The sequence below is a fragment of the Podarcis pityusensis genome, assembly GCF_964106645.2.
Source record: "Podarcis pityusensis genome assembly, chromosome: 14".
NCBI lineage: Eukaryota > Metazoa > Chordata > Lepidosauria > Squamata > Lacertidae > Podarcis > Podarcis pityusensis.
In genome coordinates, this window is record NC_138039.1 from 1,635,616 (window position 1) to 1,662,483 (window position 26,868).

The following is a 26,868-nucleotide window of genomic DNA, read 5'->3' on the forward strand; positions in this document are numbered from 1 at the left end:
CAAATAAAAGCAGGCATCTTTTGGATAGCAGCCTAAAAGCAAGAAATCTGAGTGCCGGCTCTTTTTTTTGGCCGGCCAATGCCACTCCCAAGATGGCGTCCGGGACACGATGGTACACACACGGAAAGAGAGGGAGGCAGAGAGAGAGAGAGAAATAGACGGAGACATAACGAGGAACACAGAGGCAGAAACGCTATTCCCGCGCCAGCGCCGGACGGAGAAGCTGGAAAAGAGACGGCTCTGAGGCGGCGGGGGGGGGGGGGCGGACCTTCTCAAGATGGCGCCTCCGCTTTCTTCCGCCTCTCCCCAAATGGCGCCTCTGAGGCGGCCGGGGAGCGGAAGTGAGGTCAGGAGCGCGCCGGAAGCTGCTCCGTCCTCGTCTCCGCCGGCTGGGAGGCTGCGCGTGAGGAAGGGCCGGCGGCCGGGGCAGAGGCAGAGGCAGAGGCGCTTTCGGAGGCCGAGGCCCGCCGACCATGGCCTCCCCGGGAGAGGTAACCCCGCGGAACGAGGCGCGGCAGCATCAGCCAGGCCTTGGTCTCCATGGCAACCCCGGCTCCCCCGCCCCTCGCGTGTCCATGGCAACCGCTCCCAGCAGCTCATCCCGGGGGCGAACGTCTGAAGCGGCCCTGTCGCGTGTCAGGGGGGGAAGCGGCCCAGTCAGTGCCGCCTGCTGCTTGGCAGGGAGGGAAGGGGAGGGTTCGGCTCCTCGGCGCTTCCCCAGTCGGAGAGGCTGCATTTATTTATGTATTTCATCTATTTCATAAAAATCCAGAAAACATCGCAGGTTCCCAAAGGGGAAGCTTCTATATGCGGGTGGCTGACCTTTATTAGCACGTTTGCAGCTCTCCCTGGTGTCCGATTTGGTGGCAGGCAAGGCTGACCCCCCCCCCCGCCCCGAGGTGCCTGCTCTTCACTGCTGGCTTTTCCCTGCCTTGCTGCCTCTCGGGTCTGATTTGTATCACCTATTAGCATTTCCATGAATTAAAGTGAGAGCAGGTAGGACAGAGGTTTCAGCCTCTTGAATCTCAAAGTGCAGGGCAGCAGCTGCTATAAGGTAAGGCTGCAGAGGTCATACCCCCCCCCCCAAGACAATTGCATGGGCCTTAACCTGGTGTCGAAAGTTGGGGGCAGCTGGGCCTGAGTAGGCGCCTCTGTTTCGCTCTGACGGGCAGCTACTTTCCAGCACGAGTGGGTGACCTGTGGCCCTCCAGATGTTACTGGGACTCCCATCAGCCCCAGCTGCGCATGGGAGGGGTGGGAGAGTTGCAATTCAGCAACATCTTGGGGGGGTCCCCCACAAATGTTCCCCTACCCCTGTTCCAAGACTGAGGCTTCTGCAGCTCTGCTTCCTGAGGCAATTCTAATGGTCATTCAGGATGGGACCTCTTTTATGCAGAGCAGCTGCACCACCCTCTGGGCCGTGCCCCCCCCCCCATCTCTCCCAGCATTGTAACTTGAGATCTTGGAACTAGAGGTGCAGCCTGCACACCCATCCATCACCCCCTGCTCTAATGCCAGCAGATTCCCCCCCCCATTGCGGTAGTTGACCAATTCCCACCTCTCCTTCCCCCACCACTTATATTTCATTCTACTTTCTCTTCATCCACAGCTGTGGTCTTGCCCCAACTTCCCCCCTCACCACTCTTCTTCACCCCTCTACTTCAATTTCTAGCCTTTCTCCCTCTTCCCCAGCCTCTGGTCTCCATCCATTTCCTTCCTATGGGGCCTTTTCTTCTATCCACAGTCACCCTCCACACAGCAGACCCTCACCACTTTTGGTTCATAGCCCACCATTCTCTCACAGGCCAGTTTTTAAGTGCCTTGAGTCAGGTGTGGTTTTGCACCCAGGAGGAACTGGAGGACACAATCCCCAAGGGCCCTAATTCAGGCCTGGTTCAAGCATGCCTGTGTGTCATTTGACATCTCGAGGCCTGCTGGCTCACAGTGGGCCTGTGATCTTCACTCCCTTGGGAATTGTTGTGTTCCATTCACATGTACAAGATGTTAACTTGACAACCTTTCATTCATATTTATCCACTCAACCGTAAGTCACCAAATATTGCAGCGGAGAAAACTTAAAAGATAACGTTCACACATTGTAGTCATCTGATGATAAACATGCATGTGTGAACAAGTTTCCAGCATTTCCAAGTTGCTTCCTGTATTGCTCTTTTCTCGATTTTGTTCTTTACTCTCCTTCTCTCTCCAAAATCCCCTCTTTTCTTTGTTAACTGGCTTGCAGGTTTCTTCACCGGAAAACCCGTCATTCCATATGCTCTCCTTCAGACACATTCTCTTCCCCAGCGGTCCCCAAAGGAATCTCATTTCTGTATCCTGAGTTCTTTTGCTTTCTCTCTGTCTCTCTCTCTCCAGGAAGTGACGAGCGATGAGAGTGGAGAGGAGAGCAACGCTATGAACTTAATGGAGTTCTCGGATGAGATCCTTTTGCACATCCTGAGGTACACCCCAGTTTCAGACCTTGTCCTGAATGTCCGAAGAGTCTGCCGGAAACTTTCTGTTCTTAGCCTCGACAAAAGCCTTACCCATGCTGTGACCCTGCACAAGGACTATCAGGTGAGGGAAGAGCCTTGAGGAAATCACGGGATGTGGATGGAGCTGGGAGGGATACTTGTTCTCAGGCATACTGGGTTTCAGTTAAGGGATTCAGTCCCTAGTGTACATCAGGGTGGAGAAGGTGATTAGTATTTTAAGTGAAAAGGCACCATGGAGAAGGTGCTTCCTGGGTTTAGTGTAAGAAAAATGCTTTCACTTTTCTTTATTCTGGCCTCAAACAGGGGAGGGGATTTGCTATATGGCTCTCTCTAGCAGAGAGAGTGAGAGAACAGGCTCAGTCTGACACTTTTCAGGGCTGTCCTTAACTTCACCATCAGTCTCTCCCTTGACCTTTCTTTCCCTCTGGCTGTTTCTTCAGTCTGAAGGTTAGCCTAGCTCTGAACACACTGCAGGGTGATCTGGCCTTCCATGCTGAAAACACTGGAAGCTAACTCTAACCCTCAGCTGCTTTCATAGAGAGCTCTGTAAAGGAAGAGGTCTCTGGAGTGTCTCTCCCTTCACATCGAAAGTGGTGCTGCCTTTTACAGATCGCTAACGTGTGTTTTCGTTTCTGCCTGTTGCGCACAGGTGGACAAGGACAAGGTGAAGCAGCTCATGCAGGAGATTGGCAAGGAGATTCAGGAGCTGAACATGAGCGGCTGCTATTGGCTGCCCGGCTCCACCATCGACCAGTTGACCCGCTGCAGGAACCTGGTGAAGCTGAACCTGTCCGGCTGCAACCTCACCTCCCTCCGCCTCTCCAAGATGCTCTCTGCCCTGCAGCACCTGCGCTCCCTGGCCATCGACGTGAACCCGGGCTTTGACGCCTCCCACTTGAGCAGCGAGTGCAAAGCCACGCTGAGTCGTGTGCTGGAGCTCAAGCAGACCCTGTACACGCCCTCCTACGGGGTGGTTCCTTGCTGCACCAGCCTCGAGAAGCTGCTCCTGTACTTTGAGATCCTGGACCGGTCGCGGGAGGGCTTGATTATCTCTGGCCAGCTCATGGTTGGCGAGAGCAACGTGCCTCACTACCAGAACCTTCGGGTCTTCTATGCTAGGCTGGCGCCTGGGCCGGTCAACCAGGAGGTGGTGAGGCTGTACTTGGCGGTGCTGAGCGACCGCACACCCGAGAAACTCCACGCCTTCCTCATTTCTGCCCCCGGCGGCTTCCCCCAGAGCTGCGCTGTGAAAAACCTCTTGGACTCCATGGCCCGGAACGTGACGCTGGATGCCTTACAGCTGCCCGGGTCTTGGATGAATGGCTCCAGCCTCCTGCAGCACTTGAAGTTCAGCAACCCTGTCTACTTCAGCTTCAGCCGCTGCAGCTTGTCCGGCAGCCAGCTGGTCCAGAGGGTCCTCAACGGCGGCAAAGACCTCCGCAGCTTAGTCAGCCTGAACCTGAGCGGCTGCGTCCACTGCCTGTCTCCCGACTCCACGCTGCGGAAAGCGGAAGACGAAATTGACAGCAGCATCGCTGAGACCCTCGTCGCCTCCTGCTGCCACCTGAGGCACCTGAACTTGTCGTGCGCCCACCACCACAGCTCCGAAGACTTGGGCAGGCACCTGTGCCAACTCCTTGCTCACCTGAAGTGCCTCCTCTCGCTGGCCTTGCCCGTCTGCTCCATTGCCGACGTGAACCCTGTGCCCGCCGACAAGCCGTCCGTGCAGCCGGCGACCAACGCCACCTCCCCGAGTTTTGGGAAGAAAGTCCGGATCGGGGTGCAGACGTATCCGCGGAACTGCTTGGAGCAGGGGAATTCCAGACCCCAGCCCTCCGTGTTTTGGACCCTGCTGGAAAGCCTTCCGTTTCTGCAGCAGCTGGAGCTGATTGGGTCCAGTTTTTCCTCCGCCATGCCGCGGAATGAGCCGGCCATTCGGAACTCGCTGCCTCCCTGTGGGCGGGCCCAGCATGTGGGGGATGCCGAAGTGGCCGCCATTGGCCAGCTGGCCTTCCTGCAGAGCCTCACGCTGGCCCAGCTGCCCAATATCCTCACAGGCTCCGGGCTCGTTCACATTGGGGCCCAGTGCCAGCACCTGCGGACTCTTTCCCTGGCCAACCTGGGCATGATGGGCAAAGTGATGTACATGCCAGCCCTCGTGGACATGTTGAAGCACTGCAGGTGTTTGCGAGATCTCAGGTGAGGGCCTCAGGTGAAGCAGAGGTGGGCCAGCTCCTGAATTAGCCCAGCACTGTTGCTTTCCCATCCTGTTGCAGCAGGGAGAGATCTCCGGCACCTGGGGTTTCTTTTCTTCCTGGCAAATGAGGTTGTGGGCTGGGCCATTTTGGTTTTTAGCTAGCCGGAACTCCTAAAGAGGCAGAGGGCCTACGACTCAGGCAGCGTTAGAAACTCAGATACACAGTCATGGGAAAAAGAAAGCCTTTGAATTCTGTGGTTTACATATCAGGCATCATAACAATCCTCTGTTCCTTAGCAGGTCTTAAAATTTGGTATTGTATGTATTTACCTACTTAATTTATACAGCAGAAGTATTCTAGGAAGCCAGCGTGGTGTAGGGGTGACGAGTGTTGGACTAGGACTTGGGAGATCAGGGTTCAAATCCCAACTCAGTCAGGAAGGTTACTGGGTGACTCCACAGTCACAGCCTTTTAGCCTACCTCACAGGGTCGTCATAAGGAGTAACTGATGAATGGGGTGAACTATGTGCTACTTGGAGATAAAGGTGGGCTTCAAAGGCAGTGAATAAGCCCTTCTGCTTACCTGCTTAAGAAAGCTGGAGATCTCCGTGTGGTTGCAATTGGACTTGTGCCAGTCACAAAACGTGCCTGGCACCTGGGGAATTTCTAGCACTGGACTCGGGTAGAAGCTGCACATTCTATCCCTGGTACATTGACTCTAAAGGCTCTTGGTCATTAGTCCTGGAGATTACCTTTGCCTGACGCCCTAGGAAACTACGGCCAGGCAGAGTCGTTGGTTTGGGCTAGATTGGTATGTGCTACATCAGGCATATCATATCCAACTCTATAGAGACCACGATCTACTCCCATTGTAATAAAACTGGCAGTGATCTACCCACTGTCATTGCCCATAGTAGTTGAGCTTTTTTTTGGAAAGGGTTGCATTAATTCGCTCACCAGTCTGTAGCTCTCACTCAGACGCTGGCAGCAGTAATTGGACATAGTGCCAGGGCGGGGCGCGTAGCAATCGCTCATGAACAGGGTTCAGCAACCTTTTTCAGCCGTGGGCCGGTCCACCGTCCCTCAGACCATTTGGTGGGCCGGACTATATTTTGTAAAAAAATAATAATGAACGAATTCCTATGCCCCACAAATAACCCAGAGATACATTTTAAATAAAAGGACACATTCTACTCATGTAAAAATATGCTGATTCCCAGACCGTCTGTGGGTCGGATTGAGAAGGCGATTGGGCCGCCGAGTCTTAGTTTGCCTATCCCTGCTCATGAAGAACCGGGTGAGCTCTTTTTTAACTCCCGCGATCGACAAGGAGAACCCTCGCGATCTACCTGTTGATCGGTTGGACATTGCTGCGCTAGATCACGGGTGAAGGATGCAGTGGCCCTCCAGATGTTGTTGCCCAACTCAACGTGGCTAGTTGTTGGAGATTGCGATGGGAGATGCAGCCTGCGAACATCTAGAGGAGTGAAGAGACCAACAGGCTCACTTGGTATAAGTAGAAAGCAGCTTTGTGTGTTTGCAATATCAAGGGCGAAGGCTAGAGAAGGAAGCAATGGACGTACACTATTCAATTTACAGTTAACATAAAAGGCTGTCAGCTCATTGATGAATTTGTAGTTGGTTGACCAATTGATTAAAATGCTGGTGAGTTTGCGTGTCACCAAAATTGCAAGGTGGGTGCCTTCCGGAGACATGGAAAGCAGTTTAATGATCAAAACATCCCTGCATTGTTTGTAGCAAAGGCCATTCCTTGTTTTATTCTCCCCCCCCCCGTTTCCCCCCCCCCCAACCTAATGAAACACTAAAACTGAAATAGCCTCAAAGAAAACCGAATGAACATGCCTTTAACTCCCAGGCCCACTGATAATAGTTGGCCTTCGCTGATTAATACACCACAGAGCCAATGGACTCGGTGTTCTAAACAGAAAAATACATATATTTTGATACAAAAGAGGATAGTTTCAAAGCAGCTCCCTGGGGGTGGTGTCTGTGATTCACCCTGATTCTCAACCCGTTTCTAACTCTGAACATTTAAACAGTGATATTGTCAGGGCTTGAAAACAAAAAAGCATATTCTGATGATAATAATATGGCAACAGTGTCACCTGGTGGACGGGATGCTGTACAGCAAAAATATTTTCTGACCATTTACTGTTGTGAGTAACTGAATGTCATAGAATGGTAGAGTTGGAAGGGACCCTGAGAATCTTCTAGTCTAACCCCCTGAGGTGCAGGAATATGCAGCTGTCCCATATAGTGATTGAATCTGTCACCTTGCTGTTATCAGCACTATGTTCTAACCAGCTGAGCTTTGCTTGCTCACATGTTGCTTTGATCATGGAGCAACAGCGAAAACTGTTTATTCGCCCCTCCCCTACATTTCCATGGTACTTATCACACAAGGAGTCCTTCCTTTGCTTCCCTTTTATTTATTTGATTTATTTCATAAAACTTGTTTGCCGCTTGTTTGTAGAAAACCTCAAAGCGGGTTTCCTTTCTTTGGATCTCAGTGGAGAAAACGGAAGATCAGCGTTTGACACCTGAGACACGATGCTGAGTATCAAATAAGTGAATTCTTATCCCTGTGGCAGAGAGATGTCCTGAGAGGAGGGTGGAGGAAGACACACACACACACACACACACACACACCGTGCCAGCAGATCATTTTCAATAGTGTTTTCCTCCTTTGGATTCCTGGAGCTGATCCCACTCACTCCAGGCAACTGGGAAAACAGCAGTTTACAAGCTATGGCCATGATGAGACCATCTCAGGTTGCCCGGTAAATAGATAAAAGCTCAGAAGTCAGGGCGTTGCCACAGGTTTCACAAAAGGAGTCACAAAAGGGAGAGGAGTGAGGCAGGAGCAGATGCAGCCCAGTTTACAAAACGCCCAACCTCTTAACTGGAGCTTTTCGTTGGGGAATTGTCTTTCTCCTTTAAAACCCACTGATGAGTTAACTCTCCAGCTAGTTCCTTCATAGAGGTTACATCAGAGGTTTCAACTAAAATCAAATGGATTTTGCCTTCCCAAAAGCTCTGTGCTGAGCTCCACTCTGCTAAAAGCAGGGGTGTTCTTTCCTCGTCCCCTCTGGCTTTGCAAACACTTCCCCTCCTGGTAGAGTAATAATAGTAATAATAATAGTAATAATAATAATAATAATAATAATAATAATATTAAATACCATATTTTTTGCTCTATAAGACTCACTTTTTCCCTCCTAAAAAGTAAGGGGAAATGTGTGTGCGTCTTATGGAGCGAATGCAGGCTGCGCAGCTATCCCAGAAGCCAAAACAGCAAGAGGGATTGCTGCTTTCACTGCGCAGCGATCCCTCTTGCTGTTCTGGCTTCTGAGATTCAGAATATTTTTTTTCTTGTTTTCCTCCTCCAAAAACTAGGTGTGTCTTGTGGTCTGGTGCGTCTTATAGAGCGAAAAATACGGTAATTTACTATTTATACCTCGTCCATCTGGCTGGGTTTCCCCAGCCACCCTGGGTGGCTCCCAGCAGAATTTTAAAAGCACAACAAAATGTCAACAACAACAACAACAACAACAACAACAAGAACAACAACAATAATAATAATTTATTATTTATACCCTGCCCGTCTGGCTGGGCCTCCCCAGCCACTCTGGGCGGCTTCCAACAAAATATTAAAATACAGTAATGCATCAAACATTAAAAACTTCCCCTAAATAGGGCTGCCTTCAGATGTAGAGCCCCCCCCCCCGCAAGTGTAGTCTCTCTGAGGCGTGTCGTTTGGTTGACCCTTGTTTTGCCTTTGCAGGCTCGAGCAGCCCTACTTCAACGCCAACGCCCAGTTCTTCCAGGCCCTGAGCCACTGCTCGTCCCTCCAGCGCCTCTGCATCATCTCCCGGAGCGGATCTCTGCAGCCGGACGCCGTGATGGCCTTCATGACCGCTTGCCTCGAGGTCATCATGTGCCACATGTTTACCGGGGAGTCTCTCACAGTTTGCAAAACCTTGCAGCAGTCCTTGATAAAGAGGTGAGTTCAGGCAGGTGATACGTTCAGACCATACCGTTACTCTGGGCAGTCCTCTATTTTTGAGGCTAAAACAGGGACCTCCAGGCTCTCCCTCCTTGGCTCAGGATGCAAAGTAAAGACATGTGAGGCTGGAAGCGCACTGAGTGACGGCATAAGTGCATCCTCATTGCCTTTGCCTGAGCTGCTCTCAAAAGGGGCCAAGAGTTACGTGCTGCGACACGTCTGCCATCAAGGGCTCCCCTGTCTTCCAAGCTTGGCAGGGCAACTGAGAACCTCCCGCAAGTTTGCAGGAGGGTGAGCACAACAGTTTTTTTTTTTAAAACTTTATTCCAAAACTGAAAAAGAATTACAGGCATCAAATTCAAAATCCATATTCGTTTTGTAACGTAAGCTTATTACATAGTTGACTAGATTAAAATATACCTAATTGCTATAGACTTCCTTTTGCTATATATAAATGCAATGCAATTAGAAATACTACAGTGGTACCTCGGGTTACATATGCTTCAGGTTACATACACTTCAGGTTACAGACTCCGCTGACCCAGAAATAGTACCTCGGGTTAAGAACTTTGCTTCAGGATGAGAACAGAAATCGTGCTCCGGCAGCGTGGCGGCAGCGGAAGGCCCCATTAGCTAAAGTGGTGCTTCAGGTTAAGAACAGTTTCAGGTTAAGAACGGACATCCGGAACGAATTAAGTACTCAACCCGAGGTACCACTGTATATTAGAAATTTTTATAAATTCCCCTATACCCCCTACTCCCCTTCACCCATGTGTGATCTCAATTTTTTTAACTTCTTCCATCTTGTTGTGTTGTTGTAGTTTAATAATTATTCAGTTGATTCTTTTATTATTTCCTTGCTTACCCCTGCACGTTTTACACATTATCTATTAATATTCCAGTTCCGGAACCATATTTTTTCATGTATTCCTTCACTCCACCCCACTCTTTAATTATTCTCTGATTTGAATGGCCTCTAGTGATTGCTGTCAATTTTGCCATTTCCACAAACTCACCGGGCTTGCTTTGCCATTCTAATAATGATGGTATTTTCTCCCCCTTCCAATTCTTTGCGATCAATATTTTCTGGCCACTGCTGTTGCATAAAAGAATAAATTTTTCTTATTTCTGGGGATGTCATTAGATATTAGGCCTAACAGAAAAGCCTCTGGCTTTTTGATAAACGAAATCTTAAATAGTTTTTTCAGCAGGTGAGCAGAACCGTGTTGTGAACCTGCTTCCACCCTTGGGCTGCTGGTTGACCATCTCTTGCAGCCTCTCCCAAGCCGCCTCCCCCCAGATCGGCCTCATCCTGACCGAGGCTCCTGGGAGTTGTGGAATGGGCTCTAATTTGGGGCAGGCCAATGTCTCGGATAAGTGGTTAGGGTTAGGGTTAACTCAAGCATTTTTCTGTGTTATTTTCCAGTATAGCTATGCATGCGCCTCATTATAGCTGGAAATGTCTGGATTTTGCTTGGTTTTTCTTTGAAGCGACAACTTTCCAGCCCTGATGACAAAGAGGAAAATTTGAAAATGTGCCAGGGTGTATAGCATCAGCTTAAGGCTCGGGTACCAGCACAGGAGATAATTACAGTCCTGGGCTTCCTACGTCAGGGAGAGTTGACATCTTGTAGCTCTGCCCAATTTCCTGATCTATATTCCTGATCTTTCAATAGCTGAGTTCTGAATGCATTTACATGTGTGTTAGTCAACCTTGTGTGCTTTTTTGCTCGCTTCCCCCACCCCCTTTAAAGTTTTATAAGGGAACCACCATATTGCCCCAGTACATATCGCAACACTTTGGATATAATCCCTGCTCATCCCAGTGGCAGAATAGAAACTGCGTTGGCTATGAGAAGAAGGTGAAGTTTGCAGCCTTGACAGAGGAAATAGGACTATGGCTTGATTTAAAAGATATCCTAGTTGAGTGAGTTTCATCATTTAATTGATTGATTAAAAGCATTCGCAAAGTTTTGCAGATAAAATCCACAGTATTTTTATAGGGGAAAATAGGCCATGAATGCCACACGGTCGAATTCTGTGGGACCTGCTTCTCAGTAGGCACGCAGAAGATTGTGCTGTTGCCATTTAGATCAGAACTGGCTTGGATGATACAGGCACGTTGTACGGGGGAGGCATTCCCCATTCTCTTCCAAGATTGCACTCACCTTCTGTTTTTGCAAGTGCTCGGTTTTACTTAAAAACTTTCCCAGGTAACTGAAGGTGGCATTTTAATCTATTCACAGATTCACTGTTGAAAAGTTGCCGCCCTAGCAAGCTGTCATTGTAGGCTGCGATTCTTGGGGCCGCAATAACTCCTGTAGCATAGCTAGTAGACTGACCACCCCATACCCAACCGCTTTGAAGTACTGTAAGCCCTATTGAGTTCAGTACGACTTACTCCCAGGTAAGTGTGTCGAAGGCGGCAGCCAGAGCTGGGGACCAAGAAGGCTTTTCCTCTGCCGTGAATTCTGTCGGTGGCTAGAGGGTGAGAGGCTCAGCTCCACAGTGGCGGCAATATTGGGGTGGTGAGATCATTCATGTAGTTGGTAGTCTTTTGGCCTTCCCAAACCCACAAGCGTCTTGTAACACGAAAAGCAGACGACGCAATAGCTGCTCAGCAAGTGTCTCCCGTGGCTGGTCTTGGCCAGTTTTTCAGCCTTACCTTGCCAAATTAACTTGCAGAGTTGTTGTAGGTCGAGGCGCGGCTCCAGATATTGACATACTCCCGCTCCCCCCAGCACCACCAGTCATCCCCGGTGATGTTCCAACAACACCTGGAATCGCCTAACTGCATATGTAGCCTTGGTAACACCTGGAGGGCCACAGATTCCCCATCCCTGCCGTTGAAGAATAGCTTCAGCCTTAAATTCACAGTGCTTTGAACCGTCAGGAAAAGTGCTGCACAACTTTGGAACTTTTCTATTACACCCAGAAAGAACTGTGGGGTGTCTTAAATCAGCTTCAGAGGAGACTTTTCTCTGTAGAGCTGCTGCCTTCACAACCATGCTGCTTTTGGCAGTGCGGCTTTTGGGAAGCCAGCCAAGACGTGGGCTGTTAAACTCCCTGAGGTGTCAGGGGTTTCTTTTCAACAGAACCCTCTCCTGTGTCTTAATTGAATTCATCTATGGGGATTTTTTTCTCTCTCCCTGCAAGAACCAGAAATTCTTTCTCCAGTCTTATCGTTCTTTGCCTGTCCTGTAGCTCATAGCAGAGCTGATCTAAACTTTAATATCCTTTTTCCTGTGCTGGCTTATACTGCCCAGCAACCAGATTGCAGCTGTTTTCTTCCATTTCATACAGACTTCTTTTCTTTAAAAAAATATATTTACAGCACCAATACAAACAACACAACAATTTCCCTGTCGGCCTTACTTTATTCCCCTTCACTTTTTGCCATTCTGTTCTCAAAGAGGGAGAGAGGGTCCTGCTAGATCAAACCGATCCACTTGCCCTGTATTCTGTCTCCCAAATGCAGCCACCCAGATCTCTCTGAGCTTTCAAAACTTTCAATGTTGGTGACACACTTTTTAGACATGCATCATTTCGCGACACCGTAATTCAGTTTTACTAGCAAACCGAAGGTTAAATGAACGCCTTTCCAGCCTGGGGAGCACGGGGAGAATTCGTGCGACACACCTACACACTGCAGCCGACACACTAACGTGTCGTGACACACAGTTTGGAAAGCCCTGCTGCTAGGGAGCTCACGGACAGGGTGTGATGGTGATGCTAGCTGCCCTTGTGTGTGCTTGGTCTTCTGAGGCTTTGCTGACATCCTCCTTCTCCTCATCAGTACTAATTACAACACCAATTCTCCCTTGCTTGTGTTTCCAAAATGGCACCACCTATTCACAAGAGGCAGGTATCCTCAGCCTTCAGGGAACCCTGAGGTTTGCCGAAGCGTCAGAAATATTCAGGGGGCAAAGCCCTAAAGAGAGGGAAATGGCTCACTCGCCCCCTTCCAAAGGTTCCTTCTTCTGTACTCTGATCAGCACCTGAGGCCTTGCATGAGACACAACTGGCAGCTCCCAGGGGCGGGGCCTTTTCTGCGGTGGCCTCCCCCTTGGGCAATGCCCTTTCTCGTGAGATCTGCCAGGCCTTGGCACTGTGCTGTTAGGCAGCTGGATAGAACAAGGAAGGTGTTTGGCTGAGTCTTTGTTATGTCAGTGCTGCTCTAGGTAGTTGTTTTAGGAATTAATTTCATCTGTTGTTTTTTGTGTGGGTCAGTTTTCTGTACTGCATGATGTGGGAATCAGGATACTGGACGAGGAAGGCCTTATGGTCTGAGCGGGTAGGACTTCTGCAGTGGTCCTGCCTCGCGCTGACTTGGTGCCCTGACTGAGTCCTCGGAAGAGAGACCCCACAGGTCCTCAAGGACCTTGAGATGCAAGTGGTTGTTTACTGGAACCTGTGCTGAGGGTTCTCTTTGAGGGTCCTCTGGCATGAGACCTTCTGAAGATCCTTGGAGCTGTCAGAGGAGAAGGTGGAGCCTCAATAACCCTCTGCTTTCCAGCATTCGAGCCTCTTGCCGCTGCCACTATGTTGATGCCTAAAAAAACCCGCATTGCCATCTATGACCTCCTTTTTAAGGAGGTGATGGTAGCTAAGAAAGATGTTCATATGCCTAAACACCCAGAACTGGCAGACAAAAATGTGCCCAACCTCCACATCATGAAAGCAATGCAGTCGCTGAAATCTCGTGGTTACGTGAAGGAGCAGTTTGCATGGAGGCATTTCTACTGGTATTTGACCAATGAGGGCATCCAGTACTTGAGGGACTATCTGCTGCCTGAAATTGTGCCTGCCACCCTGCGTCACAGTCCTGAAACTGGACGACCCTGGCCAAAAGGTTTGGAGGGCGAGCGTCACACGGGGAGAGGCTGACAGGGACACCTACAGACGCAGTGCTGCTCCTCCTGGTGCTGACAAGAAGGCAGAAGCTAGAGCTGGGTCAGCTACTGAATTTCAGTTTAGAGGTGGCTTTGGGCGTGGATGTGGTCAACCACCTCAGTAGAAATCTGTTGCTGTTTGGTTGCAATAACCCTGCTGGCTCCAAGAGGGCCCAGGTCAAAGAGCAAAGGCATGGCACATGTCCAGAGGCCCAGAGTCCTTGCACTGCTTGTGCGTAAGGGTGAGCCATCCCTGGAATTCCTTTCCTACCAGCAGCTGGGCTTAGGGTGTGGCATAGAGGTCTCTCGAGCCTTTTAGTTGCTGGAAACAGCACCGGCCTCTGGCTCCTTCTCCTTGCTGAACTCCCTGTGATACAGACCCTGGACAGTTTCCTGACCTTGCTTCTGCATCCCGTTGTTGTGAGCAGTGTTAGAAACTCAGATATATAAGCTAGGTGCCAAACCCTCCTTCAACCAGGGTTACAGTGGCCAAAATGGAATGCCTAGCTGCAATTTTGGGGCCAGACGGCTTGAAAGTAGCATTTTTCAGTGCAATTTCTGCTTCCTGAATTTCAGATTGTGCAGATACAATAGAGCGGATAGAATTCTACAGGATGTGTTGCTAGAGTGTGAAAGCAGGCAAGACCCACAGATCCCCAGCCATGCACCTCCAGACAGGGGAGACACAAGGGGCCTTCTGGGAGCCCGGGCATCTTCACTTGGCCGCAAGTGGCCGATAACCAGGTGCAGAATGGTTCACTGAGGCTCTGCTGCACCTTGGGTCCCACTCTCCCGGATAAACGCTTTTACCTCCTTGGACAGAGGCCCTGGCTCTGCAGGGAACCTCCTGGAGCGCAACCTCACAGACCCAGCCACGAAGCGAGCCCGAGAGCACAGCGTGGCCCTGCGCACCTTCCTCCTAGATGCTTGAGGGGCTCTCCATTCATTTCCCCCTAGATGGAGCTGTGGCTTCGTGCTAAAAGCTCCGGAACGCCTCTCCACCCCCCACCCCAACCCGCTAATTCTGCAGGGTAAGTATTTTTCTCCACCACCAGCATCAGCAGCCCCTGTCGTCGTCGCTCGTTCTCCACTGCAGAAGTCACGCCAAGCAAAGAATCCCAATGACTTGCGATAACGGCACTTGCTGCACGGTGCGTTGAGCACAAGTGTTTGCAGAGGCGGCCCTCTCCCCGCCCCTCCTGCCGAACCTGCTGGGAGCTGGAGGGCAGCGTTAAAAGAAACGTTTGTGTTGCAGCAAGTGTCCTTTTGGACCCCCTGCCCCCCCCCCCGCCCCCAGGTACCTGTTTTATTCAGCACAAGCTCTGCAGAGGCTTGTCTTTTCAAGGACAGGGTGTATGTGGGAGAAAGAGAGCGTGCAAGCTAGTTACACCCATGAACAATTACCAACCGCAGCAGGCATGCCTTTAAGAAGCAGCTGACGCAGGAGAAGCCGGGGGGGGGGGAGAGGCTCTGACATGCCGAACGCCGGCCGTGTGAGTGTCGACTCGTGGCAAGTCATACGTGCGCATTCTGCAGAGAAGGGAAGGCAGGAGCTCTGAGCGCTGAGAGGGATCAGCAGTCCAAATGGTGTGCCTGGTTCGATTTAACAACCTGATCTCATTATTGAGACTTGCGCTTCTTTCAGCATCAGCAGAAAGGGGGGCAGCCAGCACGGAAAACGAGGTTTTCTGTTGTAAATGGCAGAAGACCTGGGGGTGGGGTGGGGGGCTGGCTGGCTGGGACTGGATGTGGAGAAGCAGGGAGATCTAGAAAGGGGCTGTGTGCTGTGGGGCTTGGAAAAAGGATAGGGAATTGGGAAGAGTGGGATGTCAGAAGGATGTCATCAGAGCCCTTGTTGGAGCAGAGGAAAATATTTGTTTTTATTTGTTTTTGTTGTTATTTGTCTGGAAAAGATTTATAGGCTGCCTTTAAGAGCATGCTCTCTCAAGACAGTTTCCATCATGAAATATTAAAAGCGCAATATGACACAATCTGAATTATCATGCACAAGTGAAACCTTCAATAGCAAAACACATTCCTGCTTCTCCCGCCTGAAAAAGCCCCACCTAAAATAAAGTCGCTATCCATGACCCCAGACCCTCGGCAGAGAGGGGAGGCAACCTGTAGGTAGGGCAGGATGAGTGCCAATCCTGGAGAATTTGCCTGAAATCCTGAAGAACCGCTGCCAGACAGTGTAGAGAAGACTGACGTAAATGGTGACTCTGTACCAGGCAGCTTCCCGTTCCTAAGGGAGGGAGGGAATGCATTTATCTCCATGCATTATTCTCCTGCACCTCTGTCGGATCCCTCTGTCACCTCTCCCCAAGCCCCTAAACATCTTGGCTTTCCCTCGCAGGAGAGATTATGAGAGAGGAAGAAAAACTTTCTCCATGCCTTGAATTTCCTTCGTATTCCTACCACATGGTGCAAAAGGTTCCCTTCAGTCCTGTTTTCAGGAATATTTATCCTCAGCTGGTGGGTTGAGCCCAGTCTTTCACATACTTAAAGGTGGAGTCACAGAAGCACACTCACAAAAACCTCTGCCTTTTACCCCTTTATGACTTTTATTTTAAGAGAAAGCAGAAGCTGAGACAGACAGAAGGAATTAAATGTGGGCGTTAGAAACCTGGAGTATCCCTAAGTACCCCAAAAGCAGCAGTCGCCGCCTTCATTTTTCAAACTTCTCCCTGAAACCAAGAGAGCGAAGAACTTGGCCGTTTTCAAAATGAAATCTTTGGCAGGGAACTGCTGGATGTGCCATTTTAACCTCGTTGGAAATCAGATTCCACAACTTGCCCTGGGATTTAAACCAGAGAGTAAACGAGTGTTCCTTGGCATGACGGAAGCAAGAGAACCTGAGCCCAACCCCAGAGGATTGCAGCCCAGCCCAGCTCCGTGGTTCAAATAAACAAGGGCTGAAATCTCGCCAAGCCAGATCCAGTGTGCTTGTTCCAGGAACATATAACACTCACAGGGCATCCCCTCCAGGCTTTTGTGGCCTGCACATCATTTCCCTATTGCTGCCTGCCATCATTCCTTGCATTTGCTGGCCTGGCAACACATAGCTGGTGTGTGTAAGAGAGAGAGAGAGAGACACTTTGGGCTGTCTTGGGGCCTGTTTTGTACAGATTTGAGGAAACGTCAGCCAGAATAAACAGATCACTAAAGGAAGTTGGTCTTGGTACGCTCCCAGGAGGTTGAAGGGCTCCTTGCTTTGCTCTGTTGTGATTGGTCCCTTGTCCTGTGGAACTCACTGCCACAGGAGGCTGTGACAGCCACCAACTTGGGTGGCCTTAAAGAGAATTAGACAACGGAGGAGAGACCTATTGATGGCTGTTAGCCAGGATGGCTGTGTTCTGTCTCCATATTTGGTGGAAGTGATGCTTCTGAAGATCGGTTGCTGGAAACTGCAGAGGGGAGAGCGATGCCCTGGTGCTCAAAGGTTGCTTGCAGGTTCCCCACAGGCATCTGGTCAGCTCCTGTGAGGACGGGATGCTAATCCACCTCTTTGTGGCTTACACCAGGTCAGCCTGTTTCTCTGCCTTGCCCACTCTGACCGGCAGAGGCTTTCCTGGGCTTCAGGCAGAGCAGAACCTTTCTCATCGCCTTCCAGACTGGAGATGCCGGACACCAGACCTGGAAACTCCTGGCTGCAGAACCAGGCGCTCTGCCCTGGAGCCAAGTTCTCCTTGCCTGTGCTTGGCTCGCCTCCTGCTCCCCTGGGGTTGGCCTGAGCCTTCCTCTCTGAGCAATTATTCTGCCTTGCCCTTTGGTTGGATGCCTTGGGCAAGCCGCAGGGCCCTTCAGACTGCACGGTCATGTGGCTTTCCTTGCTCAAGGACGGCCGAGGGAGCTGCTGGGTAAGAGCAGAGTGGAATTGCCTTCGGGTCTTTTTGCTTTCCCCTGACATGGCTGCCTTCATGTGCCCAGTGCCATCTTTGGGGCTTCCCTGGTCTGAGTCCCAGCATGCTTGGCAAGTTCATTCTGCCATTCCCCTGCATGCACACTAGAGAGAGAGAGAGAGAGATTATTTTTGCCATGGCATCCAAGAACCCAAGGTGGAAAGCTGTCTGCTCTTGCCTCAGCACAAGAACCAAGATCTTCCGGTTTCCAGGCCCATCCCTGTCACTGATGAGTTCTAGGATGGTCAAACTCCTGCTGCTTCCCGGTCTCTGACAGAGTTGAGATACGGAAACCTGCCAAAGGAGAGCCAAGAGCCTAGACCAGCGGTAGGCAACCTAAGGCCCGGGGGCCGGATGTGGCCCAATCGCCTTCTCAAACCGGCCCTCGGACGGTCCGGGAATCAGTTTGTTTTTACATGAGTCGAATGTGTGCTTTTATTTAAAATGCATCTCTGGGTTATTTGTGGGGCATAGGAATTCGTTCATATATATTTTTTTCCAAAATATAGTCTGGGCCACCACATGGTCTGAGGGACAGTGGACCGGCCCATGACTGAAAAAGGTTGCTGACCTCTGGCCTGGACAGTCAAACCAAGAATTGGAGGTGCTCAGAGAGCGTAAGAAGGGCCCAGTGGATCAGGCCAATGGCCCATCTTTAGTCGAGCAGCCTGTTCTCCCAGTGGCCAGCCAGGTGCCCATGGGAAACCTGCAAGCAGGATCCAGGCACAAGAGCCGCTCTCCCCTCCTGTGGTTTCCAGCCACTGGCATTCAGCAGCATTGCTGCCTTCAGTTGTGGAGACAGGACATAGTCATCATGGCCAGTAGCCATCCATAGCCCCCTTCTCCTCCATGATTTGTCCAAACCTCTTTTAAAGCCATCTAAGTTGGTGACCTGTTGCTATTGTCCATGGAGTTTTTGAGTTGGCATCTCAAAAAGCAGAGACGTTACCTTGTCGACAAAGGTCCATATAGTTAAAGCTATGGTTTTCCCAGTAGTGATGTATGGAAGTGAGAGCTGGACCATCAAGAAGGCTGATCGCCGAAGAATTGATGCTTTTGAATTCTGGTGCTGGAGGAGACTCTTGAGAGTCCCATAGACTGCAAGAAGATCAAACCTCTCCATTCTGAAGGAAATCAGCCGTGAGTGCTCACTGGAAGGACAGATCCTGAAGCTGAGGCTCCAAGACTTTGGCCACCTCATGAGAAGAGAAGACTCCCTGGAAAAGACCCTGATGCTGGGAAAGATGGAGGGCACAAGGAGAAGGGGACGACAGAGGACCAGATGGTGGGACAGTGTTCTCAAAGCTACCAACATGAGTTTGACCAAACTGCGGGAGGCAGTGGAAGACAGGAGTGCCTGGCGTGCTCAAGTTCATGGGGTCACGAAGAGTCGGACACGACTAAACGACTAAACAACAAGAAGTTGGTGACCATCACTGTCTCCTGTGCGAGGAAGTTCCATAGTTTACATGCTGCATGAAGAGCCTGGAGGTGAAGCTCAAGCTAGAGGAAGGTCTATTTTTCCACCGGCCAAGTCCTGACGTGGCCTTGGGAGGCTACTTTATACTGAGCCAGACCACTGGTCCACCTCACTCATTGTCCGCACCAGCCGTCTAGATGTTTTGGACTACAGCTCCCATCAGCCCCAGCCAGAAGGTTGACCCTGATTGGCAGGGACGCCTCCAGGGTGGGATCTTTCTCAGCCCTGCTGGGAAACACCAGCGGTTGGACCTGGGATCTCATGCATACAAAGTGGGGTGTTCTACCACGGAGTAACGGTCCCTCTCCAAAGGAAGGGGAAACTCTTTGCAGCCCAGGGAGATGCACTGCCCAGTAGCTGAGCGCAGCATTGAGTTTGCCCACACCAGCCATGGCAGTCTGTTTTGAGAGAGCTCTAGAAGCAGGACGGACTTTAGGTCCGGACTCTGTCCCAAAGAGTAGATGGAAAGTGCCTCTGGGGCAGGTGCAGAGTGCAGTTCCTCCATTGCTGCGTCAATCATGAGAACCGCCCATGTAGCAGGGATGATAAGGCGTAGTTTTCAAATCTGGTGAAGGATTATTTCCTAGGACCCTCGTACCTACGGGACCGCCTCTCCCGGTATGCCCTGTGGAGGACCTTAAGGTCCATAAATAGCAACACCCTAGAGTTCCCGGGCCCTAAGGAAGTCAGATTAGCCTCAACCAGGGCCAGGGCCTTTTCAACACTGGCTCCGGCCTGGTGGAACCCTCTGTCTCATGAGACCAGGGCCCTGCAGGATCTGATTTCTTTCCGCAGCGCCTGTAAGACAGAGTTGTTCTGCCTGGCCTTTGGCTTGGAATCAACTTGATTCCCTCCCCCTCTTTTTTCCTTTCTCCTTCTGTGATGGAACTCCTATTTGGGGACTTCCCTGGCTTTTTTCTGTCCCATGTAGGACCAGTCTGGAAAGTTAGCCTTGGTGAAGACTTGACATTTTCATCCCCCCGAACGCTTTTGATTTGAGTTTCCATTGAAATGAGGCTGCATTTTAATGTTTTACTGTTGTATTTTAACCTTATTTTTAAGTTGTATTTCATTCAATTTGTTTTATATCAGGTGTTAGCTGCCCGGAGCCCAGTCTTGGCTGGGGAGGGCGGGGTATGAATAAAATTTATTATTATTATTATTATTATTATTATTATTGAAATACCAGTTTCTGGAAGCCACAGGGAGGGAAAGGGCTCTTGCGCACGGATCCTGCTTGGGGCACCTGGTTGGTCACAGTGAGAACAGGATGCTGGATTAGATGGGCCTGATCCAGAAGGCTCTGCTTATGTGCTTACGTTTTCTAGACGTGCCGGCTCTGCCCGTTAGCCTTTGCAATGTGGGCGCACTCTGGCCTGCAGAGTGAGGGGGGGACTCCCTCCTGCCTCCCCAGGTTCTCTCCTAGCTCCATCTCCTTCGCTTGCGCTCGGCCGCCCTCCCCTCCTGCTCCAGTGATCGTACCCTTAAAATATTTATCTTCTCTCTTCTGTCCCCCACTCCCTTTAATTGTCGTTTAGTCAAGCTGTAAATATTTAATTCTCATCTCTCCCCTCCCCACCCCGAGACGGCCCTGCAGCTCATTAACTATCGCCATCCTTTCCTCCTCTTCTCTGAAATGCCCCTTCTTGTCCTGCAGGGAAGCGTGTGTGCAAGTCGGGCTTTTATTCCGTGGCATTCGGCCTTGGATGCCAAAGCACAGGTGTGAGAGTCTCTGGATTTGCCGTGGTTTCCAATCTGAGCAGGCAGAGGGGGACTTCTGCCTCTTCTCTGCAGATCCTGGGGAAAACTGGATAGTGGGTTTGCTCTCACGCAAAACATGTCCCGGGACTTGTGCATTCCTCGCTGCTTGCTCCTGAGTAGGTCCAATTGTGGCTGCAGCTGAAGTCAGCGGGGATCTGGGCCGCTGGAAGCATTTGCTGGAGTTGGCGGGTGGTTGGGTGGGGGGGAAAGCAAGGGGTCTATGCTCAGTTCGTGGGAGTCTTGTTAGTTCTGTGCTTTTTGCTGACCATTCTCGGGGCACCAGAGGATTTGCTAGAAGTCATGCCAGCAGCCAGAGAAGGAACCAGGGCTGGCCAAGGTCAGAGTTCAAGCAGGTTGGGTGAGGAGAGAGGCAAGTCAGAGCAGTCCAGGGTCAAGGTTGGCAGAGGCAGGGAGCAGGCAGTGCCCAGAGCCTAGGCATCGCTCCAGCCGCTCTTTGGTGGAATTTTGAGTGGGAATTGATGGAGCCACACCCCATCTGATTCCTCTCCCCCTTAGCCCAGAGGTCTCCTTGAGAGGAGGGTCTTACTCCTGAGGCATCCTTGCAGTGGTGAAAGAAGCTTGGCCGTCTGGGGCGACGTGGATCTGAGCCCATGACCTTATTGTTATGATGCGTCTGGGGAGACGGGGGCAATTGGCAGGCCCCCAGCTGGCTCCAGCCCACCAGCCGGCAGCCGGGCGAACTCCTGTTCTTGGAACAGCATCAAAACTGCGACTCAAGCCTCAGAGACCTTTAGGGACTGAGCACGCAAGCCAGCAGAGATAAGAACTCTTTGCAACAGAAGTAGCGGACAGAGGCATATGTAAGCATATTTACAAGCATTTATTCAGCATGAGGACAAAGGAAAAACATGTCTGCTTCCCTTCGTGTCCAAGCAAACAGCAGCATAGGCAAAAGCTATACACAACAGAAGTCCCCAGCAGACTGTGCTGGAAGTAAACTGACATGTGACATACAAGAACTCCACATGCCTGTTCTAAAGGTGGAACGGAACTATATCCTAACGGTGCACCGCGGGGCCTCTGGAGTCTGCTTGCCTCCTCCCACCCTGCTGCCCTACAGCTGGGGGGGGGAGGCATCGGGTGGACCATTTGGGCAGCACGGAGCCTGCGCGCGCACAATCCACCACGTCTCTCCCAGGAGAGACGCATGGCTTGGGCGCACTGCAGGCGCCGCGGTGAGTGCCACCCGGCATTTTGTCACCCTTCTCGGTGGTGACACCAAGGGCAGACCGCACCCACCACACCCGCCTTCCTCTGCCCCCCGCACCCTTGCCTGGAGAGCACTTCTCTAGATGGGCTGGATTCCCAGCTGGCATTTACAGCGCCAGTTCTCCCTCAGGCTTGGGCAGCCTCGGTGTCAGAGGCTTGCCCTTTTTGCAGGATCCTGGCTCCCCAGCCCTGGACAGAGCCAGACAAGGCTTGGTGTGAGTCCCGTGTCTGAAACCTGACACTGTTCCTGTGGTCTTGGGGATGTTGTCAGACTCCTCCTCCCATCACCCCGTTCCCTGTCCACTTTGACTGGTGGAAGTTGGGGTCCAGCAGTATCCAGAAGGAGGCAAGTTTCCTTTTTTGTATAGAGTGGTACCTCAGGTTAAGTACTTAATTCGTTCCGGAGGTCCGTTCTTAACCTGAAACTGTTCTTAACCTGAAGCACCACTTTAGCTAATGGGGCCTTCCGCTGCCGCCACGCTGCCGGAGCACGATTTCTGTTCTCACCCTGAAGCAAAGTTCTTAACCTGAAGCACTATTTCTGGGTTAGCAGAGTCTGTAACCTGAAGTGTATGTAACCTGAAGCGTATGTAACCTGAGGTACTACTGTATATAAATTTTTATTAGTTTTTTTAACATGACATTTTCAGCAGTAATTAAACATATTTTTACATCTTACTCAATTTTTTTTTACTTCCATCAGTCCAGTCTGAAAATTTTTCAATCTAATCTCTTAGTATGCATTTCTTATTTTCCCTGTTACATTAAAAACTCATAACCAATATCTCTGTTCTTTATCTACTTTGTAGCACTTCATATATTCCTCCTTACAAAACTTCTTGTTTCCCTACTAGCGTAATTTGTTGGTTACAGTTGCTCTTCAAATAATTCATATACTTCTTCCAATCTTCTATGAATCTCTGGTCCCGCAGGTTTCGAATCCTTCCTGTCATTTTGTCCAATTCCGCATAGTCCATTATTTTCGTCTGCCATTCTTCTTTCATCGGAATTTCTTCTTGCTTCCATTTCTGGGCTACCAATACTTCTTGCCGCTGTTGTTGCATATAAAAACAATTTAACATCTTGCCAGGAGGCAGGTTTCCAATCCGTTTTCTATCCCGTGGCAGTCCTTGCGCCGGTTCTCTTTGGAACACGCGTGCCTTGTGTTAGGTGAAATAAGTGTTGTGTGTGTGTGTTTTTAAGGGCGGTGGTGGGGAGATGAAAGGGGTGCCTGCCTGGCGCTCGGGGGAGGCCGGCAGTTTGAGGGTTCAGCATCAGCCTTGGCGGCCCCCCCTCAAGAACCAGCTTCCCAGACGGAGAGGAACTGTGGCACATCCTTCAGCATCAGAGCAGGCAGCTGCTCCCTGGACTCACCTGATTCCCAGGGCCAAGAGGATTCTGGGATGCAGTGCAGCCTTCCCAGCGCAGCCGGCTGTTCTGTTTTCACCCAGGGAGCAGGGGAAGGATCCTGGTCCGCCAGGCGTGCCGCTGCATCACTGCGAGGCCTGAGAGCAGCCATAGCTCAGCTGCAGAGCATCTGCCTTGCAAGCAGAAGGTCCTGGGTTCAAAACCCCACCAGGTAGGGCCGGGACAGACACTCTGCCTGAAGCCCCAGAAGTTTAGGCAGGGCTGCACTAGGTGGACCAAAGGTTTGTCTAAGGCAGGAGCATCTTGTGTTCTTCCAGTGTAAACAATGGTCCTGGAACGGCATTTCATTTAAAAATTACTTCTCTGCTGTGCCCCCCTTTCCCTTGCCTGCCTCCCCCCTCCTCCTCCCCCCCCCATTCCTTCCTGACCTTGAGAAGGCTCCTGCCCTCCTCCTCCTCGGTCGCTGCTTGCTTGCCGTGGGCCAGCGGCTGATGCGGCTGCCAAACCCCTCTTTGCTAGCCTAAGCATGTCTGCTGGCTGGGTCCCCGCCTCCGATTGCGGAAGGCTTAATGTATCGCTGGCGTAGTGAATCATTTAAGATCTCGTTCCAGCTTTCATTGTCTGTTTGGCTTCCTGCTCTCTTGGAACCCTCGAGTAAGGCTGTCACTTTGAATTAATAATAAAGGCTGGCGGGGGGGGGGGGAGAGGGCTCCTCCTTGGCTTGCGTTACTCGAGAGCGCAGACGGGCACTTGTTGAAATGCGGCTGTTGGGGGTGCGGTGGGGGCCGATACTTGCTAACTTCCACTTTCAGTAGTGGGGAGGGCGACACACACACACACAGAGCAGGTTGTTATGTAATCAAAGGGTCCTGCAGAGGAGTCACCTGCCTTATTTAATTTGCTTGGCTCATTTATTTATTTGATTTTTTACCTTGCCGCTCATCTCCAAAGAGCTCCAGGGTGGTGCAAGGGGTTCACCGCTCCAGAATATAGCCGCAATAGGGGGCGGAAACTGCGCATAATTTGAGATTTCGACAAGGGCTGGAGCCTCCAGACACTTTTTATATCATTTTGGCACTCCTTTATTACATACACAACGGAACAGTCATGTTCATGACATGGCTTGCCACAAGCCTGGCAGATCTGGAATGACGCCTGATAACTGGATAACGCTAATATTGGACTTTTGTTATTTTAACCCACATGTGACGCCACTCGTTCTGTGTGCCTATTTTAGGGTTGTCGTCATTATTATTATCTTATTATGTATTAAATTTGCCTGCCGCCCTTCATCCGTAGGTCTCAGGGCAGTTCACAACATAAAAATACAGGATTAAAAAAAATAAAATTCCTTCCAGTAGCATCTTAGAGACCAACTAAGTTTGTTCTTGGTCTGAGCTTTTGTGTGCATGCATACTTCTTCAGATACACTGAAACAGAAGTCACCAGACCCTTATATATAGTGAGAGGGTGGGGAGGGGTATTACTCAGAAGGGTGGTGGGAATGGGTGATTGGCTGATAGGTGTGGTAAACCAGTTGACGACTGTTAATCACTGCAATTGGTCTTATAGGAAAAAGCAAGGGATGAGATGGCTAAAAATGTCTCTCTTCAGACCAGGTCTCTCCATGGTTTTAAGTTTGGTAATAAGTTGCAATTCAGCAACTTCTTTTTCCAGTCTATTTCTGAAATTCTTTTGTAGTAAGACAGCTACTTTGAGATCTTGTATAGAATGTCCTGGGAGATTGAAGTGTTCTCCTACTGGTTTCTCTGTCTTGTGATTCCTGATGTCAGATTTATGTCCATTTATCCTTTGGCGTAGGGTTGGGCCTGTTTGTCCAATAGAGAGAGCTGAAGGGCACTGTTGGCATGTAACTAGGATAAAAAAAGAAATAAATGCATAATAAAAACAGGAGCAGACCCAATTTCATATTTTTGTTTTCATTTGTTGTTATAACTGTTCTATCTGTTTTATATAAATTGAAATCGAAACATTTTACAAGAAAAAACAAACTGAGAGGCAGTGACTGGCCCAAGGTCACCCCCAGTGTACTTACTTCATGGCCAAGTGGGAATTTGAACCCTGGTCTCTCCCAGGTCCTAGGCTGGCACTCAAACCACTTCACCACCCAGGGCTTATCTATTCAGGTGTGTATCTAAAGCAGGCATAGGCAAACTCAGCCCTCCAGCTGTTTTGGGACTACAACTATCATCCCTAGCTAACAGGACCAGTGGTCAGGGATGATGGGAGTTGTAGTCCCAAAACAGCTGGATGGCCGAGTTTGCCTGTGCCTGGTCTAAAACTCCTGTATTCCTTATGCTCTCGTGTGTGGCCCTTGCCTTCATCTCCAGATGGGTGCAAGGTGCCTGCCTCTAGCATTTGCTGGAGCAGGCGAGTGTGAATGGTTGAAGAGCCACCCCTGGCTCCATCCCTCATCTACAGCTCCAGTTTTGAGGACTGCGGAAGAGAGCGGCGGCTGCAGCTCCCTTGACTGGAAGGCGCCTCCAAAAGGTCTGGCACCCCCTTGCTCTGCCCATATGCCTGCGCAGTGTTGTGGCAGAGGGTTGCCATGATCTGCGTTCCCATCCCAGTTTGGCCATGAAGCGCAGCAGCTCACTGGGGGCCAGTCTTGTGTACACTACCCAGTGGGGCGGCTTTGAGGATAAACTGCAAAGTTGCAGGGGGAAAGCCGTGTGCATCTCTTGCAAGGAGGGCAGGCAGGTAGCTTTTTTTAAGGCAAACCCTCAAATTTCACACTGGTGTACAGAAACTCAGATTCTGCAATCGGTGCATTGAAGCTGCATTTCGGGTTTTTGCAAATACCTTTGATCGAGACTGTGGCGGACGACAGGAAGTGTTTTAGAGGGCAACCTCTGCCATTTGTACTGGATCGGTTTCGGTTGTTGTGATCCGAGGGCGCAGACAAGCTGCGTGAAGAAGCGCAGTGTTTGTTTTTAAATGCGTGTCATCCGCCTTGAAGGAGGTGGCTCTGCACCCCCTCCTTAAGAGGACCTCCCTGGACCCAGAAGCATCAAACAGCTTCCACCAGTGGCAGATAGCCCCCTCTTGGGGCAAGGGGCTTCAGAGGATGGGGCAGTCCGGCTTCAGGCATGCTTTGAAGAGACTGAATGTCTGGATCCATTGCCATCTGACTTCAGGCAATGAAACTGCCTTAGTTGCCCGGGTTGATGGCATTTGTCTGACATGAGATAGCTAGTGAGCGGCCCTGCCCGTTCTTCTTGACCAGGGGTCAGCAAACTTTTTCAGCAGGGGGCCAGTCCACTGTCCCTCAGACCTTGTGGGGGCGGCTGGACTATATTTTTTTGGGGGGGGGGGAATGAACGAATTCCTATGCCCCACAAATAACCCAGAGATGCATTTTAAATAAAAGGGCACATTCTACTCATGTAAAAACACGCTGATTCCTGGACTATCCATGGGCCGGATTTAGAAGGCGATTGGGCTGGATCCGGCCCCCGGGCCTTACTTTGCCTACCCATGTTCTTGTCCTTTTAGTG

General features: G+C 50.6%; 1 protein-coding gene and 1 pseudogene across 2 annotated transcripts in view; both read left to right on the plus strand.

The window, feature by feature from the left end:
- Positions 1 to 349: 349 nt before the first annotated feature.
- Positions 350 to 26,868, plus strand: part of FBXL18 (F-box and leucine rich repeat protein 18) — a 35,868-nt gene continuing 9,349 nt past the window's right edge. The window contains exons 1-4 of the mRNA XM_080981051.1: positions 350 to 491; positions 2,374 to 2,574; positions 3,142 to 4,691; positions 8,496 to 8,714. Of these exons, the coding sequence (XP_080837177.1) occupies positions 474 to 491; positions 2,374 to 2,574; positions 3,142 to 4,691; positions 8,496 to 8,714 (1,988 nt within the window). The 5' untranslated portion in view covers positions 350 to 473. The remainder of the gene's footprint in view (positions 492 to 2,373; positions 2,575 to 3,141; positions 4,692 to 8,495; positions 8,715 to 26,868) is intronic.
- LOC308463095 (small ribosomal subunit protein eS10 pseudogene) lies at positions 13,242 to 13,778 on the plus strand (annotated as a pseudogene). The gene has a single exon. The product of its transcript is annotated as a small ribosomal subunit protein eS10 pseudogene (transcript).